General features: G+C 41.1%; 1 protein-coding gene across 13 annotated transcripts in view; it reads left to right on the top strand.

The window, feature by feature from the left end:
- The window catches only part of PPP6R2 (protein phosphatase 6 regulatory subunit 2), a 170,811-nt gene that overhangs the window by 111,873 nt on the left and 43,400 nt on the right, over positions 1-15,538 (top strand). For all 13 annotated transcript variants that reach the window (XM_069102963.1, XM_069102958.1, XM_069102957.1 and 10 more), the window contains 3 exons: positions 455-520; positions 10,386-10,498; positions 10,866-10,979. In XM_069102963.1, the coding sequence (XP_068959064.1) occupies positions 455-520; positions 10,386-10,498; positions 10,866-10,979 (293 nt within the window). The remainder of the gene's footprint in view (positions 1-454; positions 521-10,385; positions 10,499-10,865; positions 10,980-15,538) is intronic.

Below are 15,538 nucleotides of genomic sequence, written 5' to 3'. Positions count from 1 at the left end.
CTCTCTCTCTCTCTCTCTCTCTCTCTCTCTCTCTCTCTCTCTCCCTCCCTCCCTGTCTCCCTGTCTCCTTCTCTCCCCCCCTCTTTCCCTCCTTTTCCCCCTCCCTCTCTCTCCAATTACCTGGTAGTTATTTCTCCTTGTACATGTAACATGTGTACATGTAATATAATATATCACAAGATCATAGCTATAGAGCTGAAAGTAGAAGGGAATTTAAAAGAGGACTGATGCTGTATTTGACATATGAGAAGACTGAGTCCCGGAGAGATTAAGTGTGATATAACCATGGTCACCCATGTAGTATGTGGCAGAGACAAGATTTGAACTCAAGTCCTCTTGTTTCCAATGCAGAATTCTTTCCACTACAGCACATGGCCTCCCACGGAGGCTTCTGGCATCCAGGGCCTGGTTGTTGGCACACACATGTGACTCGAAGTCTTCTTCTTTCTTTTAGTGGCTGAATGAAGAGAACGTCATTGAGAGGCTTGTGGAGCTGATCCACTCGAGCCAGGATGAAGATGTGAGTAGGAAGCCTGGGCTGCTCACCACCCCCATCCCCCTACCTCCCCCCAACCTTCAGAGCTGCGAGGCCCTCGGGCTCACCTGCACTCAAGTTGTAGCTGGTGAGCAGTCCAGCCTCTTTGAGTAGATTGTAGAACAAGATGGCAGCAGGTCTAAAAAATGGGCATTCCTATGTGTTTCCATAGGGCTCAATCCATCTGTCTCATAACCACATTGCTTCTTGGCTGACCTGAATTCTGGGTTGTACTCCAGTGAATGAAAGAGGCTTTGTTTTCCTATGGGATGCAGCCTCAGGGGTTTTTCTGTAGTATTTGTCACTTTAGAGCATCTGCTCTGAACCTTGAATAACTGGAATCAAAGGTCTCTGCTTCTTGTCCAAAGAGCCCCGAAAGTGGAGCTGCTAGTGAGTCTGGGAAGCTAGGGGCATGGCAGCTGCCCCACATCTTCATATCTGTGGCCTCTGCTCCTGACTCAGAGTCATTTGAATCTTGCCTCTTAGGCTTTCATGTTTGGGTAGGCTCCGGTGGTGTTCCACACTGGAGGGTGGTTCAGAGGGGCTCCCAGGCTCCCCTTTTCTGTTTGCAGCATTCAGAATGGAGGCTGACAAGCCTTTTGGAAAAGGCCCAAACAACATCTGCTTTGGGTACTGAAGTTAATTAATTCTGTTGGCTGCCTCCCTTTGGCCTTGTGCAACAGTATCACAGGATTGGAAGGATTGGAAGGGGCCTCCCTTCAAAGGAATACACACTAGAACACCCCCAACAAGTGGTCATCTGGACTTTATGTGAAGACCTGCCATGTCCTGAGGCAGCCCATTCTGTTTGGTAAGGAGGCTTTCCTGGCATCAAGCTTAAATCCAGCTCTGAAGATTTCACCCACTCCTCATTGTGACCTTTGAAGCCAAGTCAGGTCCAGTCTCATGACATTTTCCACCTGACAGCTTTTCAGATAGTTGAAGATGGTCTTGTTTCTCTGAGTCTTCTCTAGGTTAACCCTGGTCCCTTCAGCTACTTTGATTCTTGGCCAATAAAAATGAAACAAAAAACAATTTAAAAAAACCTCATCTCAGCCTAGTGGCTCTCATTTTTTCAAGTAGTTTCTTAAGTTTTCCTTCAGCCTTGTTGTTGCAGTGTGCATTATCAGGCTAGAGCCCATGTACCCAAGCCCTTCAGAGGTGACACAAGGGTGTGTAGGAAATGTGAAGAAGAGGTGCAGTGGAGTCTCTCTGTCCGGGGGCAGAAAGTGACAGTAACTCACAGTGCTGACAGCAGCCTTGTGAAGGACCCAGTGCAGGGATGGTGCCCATTTTACGGAGAAGCCAGCTCAGGCACAGAGATGCCAAGCTGAGAGACCCTTGTGGCATACTGCTCATGGTTTTTGGAACTGGGACTTAAATTCAGGTCTTCTGCCTCCAGAATCTGTTCCAGGCCCATCTACACACTGTCTTTCTGTGCATGGTTTCTCTGCCCAACATCATGTATATACAGTGCTACAAAGACTGTCTTGGACTTTTTGAATGACTGTTGGGAGGCAGCCTAAAATCTGGCCATCTCCATAGCCACCACTGAGGAGGTGAATTCAGTTCTTGTAGGATGTGCAGTTCCTATGACTTTCTGCTATTCTCATCACAGCAACTTTCCCTGTAGGACAGGCTGACCAGGGCTTGGCTAAAAGTTACAAAGAGAGAATAGTGGTGTGCTGACCACCTTCACATCTTATTTTCTTCACTCAAATACATCCGAGCGGGAGCCTGGGGAAATGCAGCAGCTAAGAGATTGTTCATCGCTGAAGATAGGGGAGCCTCACAATTAGTGATCACAGGTATACATGTGTCCCTGGAGTGGAGAGAACATCATGGATCCTGACACTTGACTAAAAAGTATAGGGTTCTGGCTCAGATGACCAGCAAGAGTGAGGATTAGACATTTTCTCTGTTCCTCACAATCTCTCACATCTCTCCAAAACAGAAATTACATCCTAAAGATCAAGGAACTTCACCTGTCTCCATGGTCTAAGTCACCTGGAACCCAAAAGAAGGTTTAAAAAAAGTGACCACACCTACTTGGAGCTCATACAGCACTTTCTCCTCCATCACCCACTATATCACTAGCAATGACATTATATCAACCGACCCAAGGACCTGACCCGTGGGTTTGGAATGAAAACCAACCCTACACCTCAGTTCCAGTGCCTTGGAAATCTGGGCTCCAGGCTGCAGACGTATGTTGGGGTCCCCATGGCCAGTACCCCATCAGCATTCTGAACTGTAACAGAACTTTCCAGGAGTGTCAGGAAGAAAGAAAATAGGGAAGGATGTGTCTGGGCTTGAAATAGTGCTGAATCTCATATTCTAACTTCCCCCTCATTTCAGAGCCTTGGAGACCAAACTCCAAATGACGGAAATCATCCCCAGCTACAGTGGCATCAACCCTCTGGACTGCTGGGCCATAAAACTGAGGAGCAGAGAACAGGACAGAGCACTGTGTATGTGTGTGTGGGGGGGAGGGGGACGGTGACTATGTGACACTTCACTAAGTCTGAGGGACAGAGCCTAGCACCCAACTGGGACTAGTTCTGTCCTCCAAAAAAATTACTTGGGTCAGAAGCATAGGCTGGTGAACCTTGAATCACCCACTGTGGGAGGAAACAGAGGTTTGAGATCTAGTCCCCAGGGAAACCACTGTCAGAGGGAAGGGACTCAGAAGGTGAACAATAGAGGAAAATAAGGGGAAAAAAGACTGAAGGGACCCAAGATCTCAGGAAGAAGAAATCTCAAAGACCCTGAACACAAGCACATAAAATCAACAGGGAAAACCGTAATAACGAAAGAAATATGACCTCTAGATACAGTAAATGAGTTTACATATCTGTGAATAAATACTGCAAAACAAAGGAAAATGATCTAATACTTGATGAGAGAGAGAGGACCTTACAGAATTTGAGATTGTAGAACTACAACATGCTGTTCCTGAGTGGCTTAAAAAGAGAAATGATAATTATGAGAGCAGAATTTTTGTCCCATACAGCAAAAATAATCGACAGAACAGAAAAACTTGAATCTGAAATGGCAAATCTCACTAAAGAAAACAAAGAAAGAATAGTTGGTTGGGAATGCAAATACACAGAAGTCTAGATGCTGTCTGTCCAAACAAAACATCTTACTCATAAAGATGGGATGCATAGAGACAATTTAAAGGTTATGGAGCTCCCGAAAGAGCAGAAGTGAACACCATACTGCAAGTGATAGTATAAGAAAACCCATCAGAGCCTCTGAATGCAGAAAGTGCAATACCGATGGAAAGAGTTCAAAGATCATTTCTGGGAGATGCAGAGGGAAGGTGGCAAAGCTCAAGACACATACTGATCCATTTTAACAATTTAATTCAGAAACAACAGGTCCTTCAAGCAACCAGGAGAAAGACCTTCACATACAAAGGAAAGGAAATCCATATGACTTAAGGCTGTTGTGCACCTGCCAGAGAAATGAAGGAAGGATTGGAATGTGTTCTGAAGAGGAACAAAACTTGACCTGCCCTACAGATCTGAGCTTACCTATAAATGCACATGCAATAATAAGGAGGCGTTTGAAATGTTCTTAGGAAGAAAACCAGACATGGAGATTTTATTTATTCTTGAACACTCCATTCAGCAGAAATGCAGGAAGGAAAAATGCATTAGCCATGAGCAACAGCAAACAAGTGACATCAGAGAGACCAGTAGGAGGCTTCTTTCTAAAGGTACACAAGGAGATCGAAGTGAAGGCAGAAGTCGGGTGGAGGTAACAGTGAAGAGGCAGGCTTGGGTCACTGTGGATAAAACCTTGCGATGCCCTGCCTATGGGTAAATTATTATTGTTATTTTTTTGGTGGGACTACATGTGTGAGGGGAGGAGAGCAGTAACGGGGAGTGCATTGTGCCTCAAATTGAGGGAAAGTGACTTCTGGGGATTCTCAGGAAGAGAAGAGCCTGCAGGGGATAGGGAACGGTCAGGGGGAAGAGATTGAAAAGTGGTGGAAAGGAAGAGGGAGGCTTGAATTTGGTGGTGGATGGGGGTTATTTTGATGAATACCTTACGGGCAAAGAGAAATGTTGTGTAAAGGGAGGTGGGCATTGTCTAGTGGATTTTGGAACTTGAAAAGACCACTTGCCCTACCTTGGAGTGTGGGGGTGACTTGGAAGTTCGGGGGCATCTGGTATCTGGGTGAGTGGGAAGGAATGGGCTCATGGAGGAGATTTTGAGACAAATGGGGAAGGAAGGTGATGAGGGAAAGGGTGTTAGTTAGTGGTGGGCTGCATAATGAGCTACGTGAAGAGGAGGGGTTGTGCCATGGGTCAGTGTTCTCTTAGGTATAAGAACTGCTTTTGTTCTGGGAATGAGGTAGAATGGAATTTGCAGCTCCACAAGGCCATGGGTGAAACTGCCTACAGGGGAGAGCCCAGAATAGATGTGTTGGAAATTTTGATTCCATGAGGAATACAGAGAATAGAGAGAGACTAGTTAATTATATGGGTCATGAACCAGAGATTGAGGGTCTAGGGTAGACAGAAAAAGAGGTTGGCTAGTGAAGAGCATGAGAGAAATCCTCTTTGAAAGGAGCACATAAAATAAAGTTTAAAAGACTAATAAGCATAATAATAAATTATAACATAAAAATAAAAAGGTACTGTTTAAGGTGAAAAGAGGTCGAGGAAAGTCTACTTGACTGAGGGGAAAAAAGAGTAGAACTAAACAACTAAATAAACGCAGGACAGAAAATGGAATTAATAATCACAATTCCAAAGAGAAAGGGGTAACAAATAAAAGGGAACCAGGGGCGAGGGGAAGCAAGCTGATGGGAATAGGCCCACCTTAAAAAAGACTAAGCTAAAACTGAAAAGACATTATACTGTGTTTACAACATAACTTGGAGGGAAAAAACGGTGTTAGAGAGAAATGAAGGAAAATATAAACCTTTTTCTCATAACTTTAAATGTGAATGAATTAAACAGTCCAGTAAAATGAAACAGTGACAGAATGGATTCAAGAAAGCAAACCCCTACAATCTGTTGATTCCAAGGAACACATTTAAATAACAAAGAAACAAGCAGTGAATCCTAAAAAGTAGGACTTGCAATCATGCTATCTGATAAAGCAAAAACAAACATTCAAAAAATTAAAAAGGGGATTAACAAAGACATGACAGTTTACTGAAATGAACATGGCATAGACAGCAAATTGAAATCAGTAATAACAGATAACAAATCAATATCAGTAATAAACATATACTCTCTAAATTCCTAAGCATCCTAAAGGAAATGTTAATTGAGCTATAAGAAGACATTAGTACAGTAATTAGCACAGTAGGGACAGGAGAATAAAATATTTATATCTTGGACTTGGATAATTTTAATAGGAAGATAGAAGGAAAAATATGGAACTCAAAAAATTGCTAGAGAAACTAGAACTAAAAGACTTTTGGTAGCTTCTAAATAGGACTCCAAATGAGTGGTGCATATTTCTCTGCATTACATGAAACTTTTTACAAAATTGATCATGTATTAGGGCACAGAGATATTACAAGCAAATGTAAAAAGGTAGAAATAGTAAATACATCCTTTAGAAATCATAACACAAGATGGTCCTTGGTTCAAGGACCACAAACAAAAGACAGACCCAATGAAATCTCAAATAATTAGTTGGATCAAAAACTAAATTATAGAAAAATTTATGTAAAAGAAAATGATAATGAAACAACAGATGACAGTTTTAGGGTACAGCTAAAGCAGTCCTAAAGGGGAAAAATAATATCCCCATAAGCAAACATTAACAAAGTAGAAAAAAGAGAGGATTAATGAACTGAATATACATTTTTAGAAATTAGAAATACAATAAATAAACCTAAAAAAGGACAAAAAAATATATTAAAAAGTAAAGGAGAAATAGGTAAATTGGAAACAAATAATAACAAATGATAACTAAAACCTGGATCTTTGAAAAGACCAATAAAATGGATAAACCTTTAGCTAATCTGGTTAAAAAGAAGAGGGCAGAAAATAAAACCAATTAAATAGCAAATGAACAAGTTGAAATTGCATCAGAATCTGAAGAAATTAAGGGAATAATGGAACATAGTACACACAGTTATATGCTAACATTACGGAAAACACCAAAAAGAGAAATACTTTCAAAAATGTAAAATATCCAAACTATCTGGAGACCAGATAGAGTTCTTAAATAGCTCAGTCTCAGAAAAAGAAATAGATGTAGCTGTAAAGGAACTAATAAAGTTGGGGGGAGGGAGGAATTCCTGATCTTGATGAATTCCCAGCAGTATTCTATCATATTTTAAAAGAACACTCAGTCCTCATCTTTACCAAATTATTCTCAAAAAGTGAGAGAGAAAACAGCCTCCTAGAATCTTTTTTTTTTTTTTGGTGGGACAAATATAGTCCTAATACCTAAACTAGGGAAAGAGGAAACAGAGGGAAAAGCTTTAGACCAATATCATTAATAATTCTTGACTAAAGAATTTAAAACAAAATCCTGTTGAGCATACTACAGTGATTTATTTAGCCAAGAAATCCTCTGTTAAGACGTGGATGCATTAGGATCACATTAAAAGCAAGATATCCAAAACCATATCATGAATAGACACGGGAAAAACCTTCACAAAGTGCAGCACTCATTCATGTTAAAAGCCCTACAGAGCATGGGCGCAGATGGATTTCTTAAACATCATAAAAAGCGTCAATCTAAAACCAAAATCAAGGATCACGTGTAATAGGATACACTCGAACCTTTTCCAGTAAATATAGAAGTAAAGCGAGGATGCCCACTTTTCCCATGATTATTTGATATCATTATGGAAATGTAGCAACATTGATAAGACAAGAGAAAAATTAAAGGCATAAAAATAGGTAAAGAGGAGATAGAGACTGTCCTTATTTGGATATGCTGTACTTAGTTAAAACCCTAGGGAATCAGCAAAGGTACTGATGAAGACAATTTAATTGTTAGCTATTAACTATTAAGTTAATAGCTTTAGCAAAGTTGCCTGCTACAAAATGAACCCTCAAAAATCAACGGCATTCCTATATAAGTCTTGAGAAGCAAAAATAGAAAAGAAAATCACATTCCAAATAATTACAAAATACATAAAATACACAAAAGATTTGTAGAGAGTCAATTATAAAATGCTCTATAAAGAACAACTTAAATAAAAGAAATAAAGAACAACTTAAATCTTCAATGCATAGTTAGTCCATGCCGACATAATAAAAATATTACCAAAGTTAGTTTGATTCAAAGGAATACTTTATAGAACTTGATAAAATAGTAAAATTTATTTGGAAATAGAAAAGATCTAGAATATCAAGGGAAATGATGAAAAGAAGTAAGGATAAAGAGGGAATAACACTTCCAGACCTCAAACTATATTATAAAGCAGCAGTCATCAAAGCCATCTGGTATTGATTAAAGTGCAACAGAGAATACCTCGCCTGGACTCAGGAAGACTCATCTTCCTGAGTTCAAATCTGGCCTTATACACTTACTAGTAGTCACTTAATTCTGTTTACCTCAGTTCTTCATCTGTAAAATGGGCGGGAAAAGGAAATGGTAAATGACTCCAGTATTTCTGCCAAGAAAACCCCAAATGGGGTCCCAGAGGGTCAGACATGACTGAAATGACTGAACAGCATTGGTTAAAAAATAGAGAGAAAGATCAGTAGGGCAGACTAAACAAAGGAGAATCAGAAACAGTAGAGCTCAGTAATCCAGTGTTCAATTAAGTGGAAAATATAAATTATCTGGGAAGGGGGAAATAAACTCCTTGTTTGATTTAAAAAAAAAACTCCTGGGAAAATGAAAAAGCTATCTGGCTTAAATTAGGCTTAGACCAACACTGTATGCCATATTCCACAATACATTCTAAATGGATATGCAGCCTTCATCTTAACGATTAAACTATTTAAAAAATTAGAAGTATATCATATTCTTCTCACAGCTATGGGTAGGAGATATATTCTTTTTTTTTTTTTCTTTTTGGAGTGGGGAAGGCAGGGCAATTGGAGTTGTGAATTGCCCAATGTCGCATGACTAGTAAGTGTGTCAAGTGTCTGAGGCCAGATTTGAACTCGGGCCCTCCAGACTCCAGGGCTGGTGATCTATTCACTGTGCCACCTGGCCACCTCTAGGAGATATATTCTTAACCAAACTAGAGACAGCTAATTACAAAAGATAAAGTACGTAACTTTGCTTACGAGAGTTCCTGCAGAGACAAAATGAATGTACCTGGATGAGAAGAGAAATGGGTAAATGGGGGAAAAATCTATAGATCATATCCTATAAAAATCTGTTATATCACAACCCTTATACGGGTTCGGTATCCAAGACAGCAATTACATATGTGAGGTGAATAGCCATTCTGCAGCAGATAAGTGGTCAAAAGATAGGAATAGTTTTCAAAAGAAGAACTGCAGAGGGTCTGCAGCCACATGAAAAATGCTCCAAATCACTAATGAATATAGAAATGCCTCTCAAAACCATCCTGGAGTTTTACTTCACGCCCTGCAAATGGTCAAAGATGACCCAAAATGGCCACTCAGTGTTGGAGGCGGGTGGAGTGACAGGCACATTAATGCATTGTTAGTGGATCTGTGAAATGATGCAACCATTCTGGAAAGCAGTTTGGAGTTTTGTAAAGAAAGTTTTTGACTAAAATGCCCATATGTTTTGAACCAGAGATTCCATTACTGAACTTACTCCCCACATAAGTCATTGATAAGAAGAAAGTCCTAAAGTACACCAAAATATTTATGGCACTTTTTGTGGGCGCAGACAGTCGGAAGTAATGTAGATATGCATTGATTGGGGAATAGGTAAATAAATTGTGGCACATGAATGGATGGAATATCCTGCACTGTAATGTGTATGATGAATACAAAGACACGTGACACAGTATGAATAGAGCCAAAAAAAACATCTATAGACTACAACAATGTAAATGGGGGGGGCACCCAAAATTCAAAGTAAATGTACCACAATTATAACGACCCAGCAGAATTGGACCCAGGATGAAGAGAGATGAGAAGATATCCCCAACTCACCCTTGGAGGAGGGGGATTGTGCACAAGGTTTCCACATGGCAGCGCTGGTGACATTTTCAGTACATTGATCCGTTTTGCTGATTTTTTTCTTTTTGAGGGAGGGGGACAGCTTTAAAAATACTATATAAATTTGTTATGTGGTATAGCTCTGGGGGCGGTGGTGGAGGATACTGGAGATCACTATGATGATATAAAAACATAAAATCTTTTTTTTTTTAATAGTGTAGGGTAATGCCTTCCCCAAACAAGTCTTGATCCACATTCCTGAGGAGAGGAAATTAGAGCTCTGTCATCATATTTGCATTTCCCTGGGACAAAGGAAGCCATCCCTTTTTGGAATACATTACTTCATTTAATCTCCTCTAGAGAGGCAGCTTGGTAAATGGGTCTGAGTTGTGACTGCCACCTTGGTCCCTTATGAACTTTGTCACTTTATCTTTCTGACCCTTAGTTTCATCATCCACAAAATAGCATTTGGAATATAGTAGGTAATAAATGTGTGTTGAATGTTCAGGTCCTGTGCATACACTTGCTGTTTTGAAGATTATGTGAAGCTGTCCGTTTTGCCATCTTTAATGTTCAGTAAGAAGGCTACTCTCACTTGGTGCAGAAAAGCCTTGATTCTGAATGCACAGGAACAAGTTTGTTTTGTTTTTATCAATGGAGGAGCAGAAGGAATATGTAGTTTCATCTCTCCTATACTAGCTTCTTTATTCTGGGTGACAATTCTCTTTGGGACTAATGGAGTGATTCTTATCATTTGTGATTATTCTCAGAGACAATCAAATGCTTCTCAGACCCTCTGTGATATCATCCGACTCAGCAGAGACCAGAGCAGTCAGACACAAGAGATTTCTGAGCCTGACCCCCTCCTAACAGTCTTGGAGTCGTGAGTACCCAGTAACACAGGGCTTATGGCCATATTGTCCTCTAATTCTGCTTCAGCTGGGTCCTGCCTGCTTTAGTGGAGATTTCAACCTGGGCATTGATTACACTTCATTTTTGCCTTGTTGCACTGTTATTCAGGGCTGTCTTCAGAATGTTCTGCTCAGTGCTTTTGTGCTTGATGTCCTGCTGGAGTAAATGCGGGAGAATGAACTTCCCTGCATCAGCCCAGCCTTCCTGCTGTTTAGTGGGACCTTCAATGTGCCCAATGGCCTTCCTTTCATTTCGTCTTTTTTCCCCCTTAGAACGCCCAGGATGATTTTGATGCATTCTCCTTTTCTCTGACAGTAACTCAAGTGTCTATTTAACAGACAGGGATGTGTGGAACAGCTCCTCAAGAACATGTTCGATGGAGACCTGACTGAAAACTGCTTAGTCAATGGCACTCAGATTTTACTGACCTTGTTGGAAACAAGGAGATCTGGGTAAGTCCTTTTCTTAAAGAAGATGCATTTGTATGGCATCTGACCTTGACACTTATCTAGCCCCTGAGATGTTTGGGGGTCATTTGCTTCTTCTGCCACCATCAAGGCAGTAAAGATGGACCAGGCCCTGGGCGAGGCTCTGGCAATACAAAGACAGAATCAAAGGGGTCCTTGTCTTAGAGGAGTTTACGTTCTGATGGGGGAGGCAACATTTACAAATGGGAGCATATACAAGATAGATGCACAATACATACAGCGTACTATGGGGCGAGAGGCCCTACTATAGCCAGGCGTATCAGGAAACGCCCCATGTAAAGGGCGGGAGGCCTGCTGTAGGCGAAGAGGAGGAAAATGTGCACTCCAGGAAGGTGCACAGCTAGTGCGAAGGCATGGAGGAGGGGCAGGGATTACTGCATGTGGGGAGCAGCAAGAAAGTCAGGTGGGAGAAAGGCACTAAGCAAGGCTGAAAAAGGAAGAGCTCTGAATGCCAAACAGGAGTGAAGTCAGCAGAGCCAGGAAAGCAGTATGCAAAGTGACTGCAACAATGTAAACAGCAGGAGCAACCCCAACGCAGAAGCAGATGTTGCAGAATTTGGAAGAATAAGCTTTCCCTCAAGGAAGAGACACAAGAAGGCACCTGCCTCTGCGAAGACTGGAGTCCAGGAGGCACAAGCATTGCACATTCTGTCAGACTTTCGATGTCCTGATTGGTTTTGCTGATTTTTTTCTTCCTTGTTGTAAAGGATGACTTACTGGGAAGAGTGAATTCTAGGTAACAGAAAAATAAATATCCATAAAATCTATTTTATTTTTAAGAAATTTAAAGAAAAAACAATTGTAAAAGTTAAGGGCATCCAAAAATTGTGTATCCCATTTCTGTCAGGAGTGGGTTCTCTGTCACATGCAAAGTGTTCAGACAGAAGCCAGATGACCATTTGTTAGGAATGCTGTCAGAGAGCATTAGGGGAACTGGATACGACTGGATCATGGGCCTCAGCGCTCCTCCAAATCATAGATTCTGAAAATCCTTGGAGAGATGAAAAGCGAGGTTCTGGCTGCATTTCCCCTTGCCAGACCTCTTCTTGTGGGGTATAAAGGCCAATTTTGTTAGGGTTCCACTTATTGAATGCTTATAATACCAGCTCCTTCCTTATCCCTTCCCCCGAATTTTACTTTCCAAATGAACTTTCTTATCTGCCTGACTACAGGGACTCTCTTGTTTTTGTATTTCCATTTAAATGGACAAAGTTATCAATTATGCTTTTCTTTTGTGTCATAAATGATTAAGAAGTTAACACACTGATGACTTTTCATTTTTTTAAACTTTATCAAATGCTTTATTAACTTCTAGTTTACTTACATCATTCATTTCCTCAAGATTTTGAGTTACAATTTTTCTCCCCGTTTTTCCCCTACACACCACCCCAAAATAGCAATTCCACTGGATATCCCCTCCTCCAATCTGCTCTCTCCCATATCTTCCCCCATTCCGCCTCCGATTTTCCAGCAGGGCACGGTGAATCTCTATGCCCCAGTGCCTGTATATCTTATTTCCGAGTTACATTGTAAAATAATATTAATAAATAGTATATATATATATATATATATATATATATATATATATATATGTTTTAAAACGTTGAATTCCAGATTCATTCACTTCCTCCCTTGTCATCCAACATTACTGGGAAGATAAGCAATTGAGTGTAGGTTGTACATGTGTAGCTATGCAAAACATTACCATAGCAGATATATTGTAAAAGACTGACTATATTTCCCTCCCTCCTATCCCACCTCCCACTTGTTCTGTTTTCTACTTTGATCCTGTCCCTTTTCAAAAGTGTGTGCTTCCAACTTCCCTCCCCCCCCCCCTGCCCTCCCTTTCATCATCCCCCCTCTCATCCCCTTCCCCCCTACTCTCCTGTAGGGTGAGATACCCTATTTAGTGTGTACGTCATTCCTTCCCTGAGCCGACTCATTCCCTTTTGCCTTCCTGTTCTTCCCCACCATTATAACCATTTTCCTTTGCCTCTTCTGTATGAGATAGTTTACCCCATTCTGTCTCTCCCCATCTCCTCTCATTATATTCCTCTCTCACCTCTTAATTTCACCTTTTAAGTATCATCCCTTCCTATTCAGTTGGTCCTGTGCCCTCTATGTATACCTGTACACATATGTACACACACTCACATAAGTATTCTCCATATACCCTCCTATATAGACATATATATGTATATATACACATATACATATTTCTATTCCTTTCAACTATTCTCATACCGAGAAAAGTTTCATAAGTTGCAATTATCCTTTTTCCATGTAGGAATGTAAATAGTTCAACTTTGAGAAGTTCCTTATAATTTCTTTTCCTGTTTACTTTCTCTTTCTGCTTGTATCTGAATGTTAAATTTTCTATTCAAGTCTGGTTTTTTTTCATCAAGAATGCTTGAAAGTCCTCTATTCCATTGAATGACCATATTTTCCCCTGAAACATGATACTTAGTTTTGCTGGGTAGGTGATTCTTGGTTTTAATCCCAGCTCCTTTGACCTCCGGAATATTATATTCCAAGCCCTTCGATCCCTCAGTGTAGAAGCTGATAGATCCTGGGTTATCCTGATTGTGTTTCCACAATATTCAAATTGTTTCTTCCTGGCTGCTTATAATATTTTCTCCTTGATCTGGGAATTCCAGAACCTGGCTATAATATTCCTAGGAGTTTTCTTTTTGGGATCTTTTTCAGGAGGTGATTGGTGGATTCTTTCAACCTCTTTTTTGCCCTCTGGTTCTAAAACATCAGGGCAATTTTCCTTACAATTTCTTGAAGGATGATTTCTAGGTTCTTTTTTTGATAATGGCTTTCAGGTAATCTAACAATTTTTAAATGATCTCTCCTGGATCTATTTTCCAGGTCAGTGGTTTTCCCAGTGAGATATTTCACATTGCCTTCTATTTTTTCATTTGTTTGGATCTGTATAATAGTATCTTGATTTCTCATAAAGTCACTAGCTTTCATTTGCTCCAGTCTAATTCTGAAGGAATGATTCTCTTCAGTGAGCATTCGAGATTCTTTTTCCATCTGGCAAATTCAGCTTTTTAAGGCATTCTTCTCATTGGCTTTTTGGGCCTCTTTTGCCATTTGAGTTAGTCTATTTTTAAGGTGTTATTTTCTTCAGTCAGGTTGTTAACTCTCTTTTCATGATTGTCTTGCATCATTCTCATTTCTCTCCCCAATTTTTCTTCCACTTCTCTTATTTGGTTTTCAAAATCCTTCTTAAGGTCCTCTATTGCCTATAACCAGCTCGTATTTTTCTTGGAAGTTTTTGGTGCAGGAGTTGTGACTTTGTTGTCTTCCTCCTGTTCCATGCTTTGATCCTTTTTGTCCTCAAAATAGGAGTGTAAAGTTGGATTGCTCTGCTTGCTTTGCTTCCTTTGCTTACTCATGTTGCCACTCAATTACTTGACTTTTGAGCTTTTTGCCATAGTAGGACTCTGCTACCAGACAGGGGAGCTTTGTCTCAAGCTCTGGGGTTTTCGCAGCTGCTGGAGCTGTTAGTTGGGTGCCCTCTCTGAGCCTCCACACACTCTGGCAAGCTGGTCACACACCCCAGGACCTCCACTCTAAACTGACTGCAATCCAGATCCAAGCAGATTGGATTGGAAAAAGCAAGAGCAATTACCCCTCAGACTGGTCACTTGGTCCCCCTACAATCTGTAGACCAGGAGCTGAAGCTGCCACATGGCGGTGGCTGCGTGGCCGGCTGCGGTGCCTCAGTGGCTTCTCCTTCCAGGGGGTAAAGACTGGAAAGTACTCCTGAACTACTGGATCCCAAAGTCCACACTGCACTAACCTCTCACTTTGTCCTTAGCATCTATGTGTTGATAATTCTGGAAACCACCACAGCTGCTGGTGATCTGAAGTCCCTCCAGCTAGTAGCTCGTTGTGGTCGCCCTCAGGCTAAAACCTTGGGTTCACGTGGGGCTGGTCTTGGCTCCTAGAGCTCTGTGCTGACCTCTTCCTACCAGCCTGCTCGACTGACTTCAGCAGGAGGTTAGCTTCTCTGTGTCATTTTCTGGTTATGTAGCTCCAAAGTTTGTCTAGAGCCATTTTTTACATGAATTGGAGGAGGTGGAAGCTGGAGCTGTGCAGAAGTCCTGTTTCTATTCCACCATCTTGACTCTGCTCTCACACTGATGTCCTTTCAAGTACCTATTGGTATGAGACTCACCAAGTTGGCCTGGACAAGAACCTTCATGGGGGCATAGTAAAAGCAGCAGAGGGAGAGGTAGCATTTTTGCCTAGCTCACCTAGCATACCTCCTTCACAAAGGCCTAGAAAACATAATAGATTGAATTCTGATTGGAAAGGCCAAGAAAAAGTCACAGTGAGTCATTTTTCTACCCAGTGCAGCTTAGAAAAGCAGAGAGGTCTGCAAACATTTGGGTGGGGAGCTCATCAGAAGCACAGCATGGCATTATGGATAGTAGGAAGAGGAATATTCTGACCCCTTGCTATAACAAGGGAGCTAAGGCAGAGCATCAGGGCAGGAAGCACCGGGG

The sequence above is a fragment of the Petaurus breviceps genome, unplaced genomic scaffold (assembly GCF_028583685.1).
Source record: "Petaurus breviceps papuanus isolate PSGF00001 unplaced genomic scaffold, PetGlider_PUasm1.0 558, whole genome shotgun sequence".
NCBI classification, from domain to species: domain Eukaryota; kingdom Metazoa; phylum Chordata; class Mammalia; order Diprotodontia; family Petauridae; genus Petaurus; species Petaurus breviceps.
This window is presented reverse-complemented; position numbering and strand designations above follow the sequence as displayed.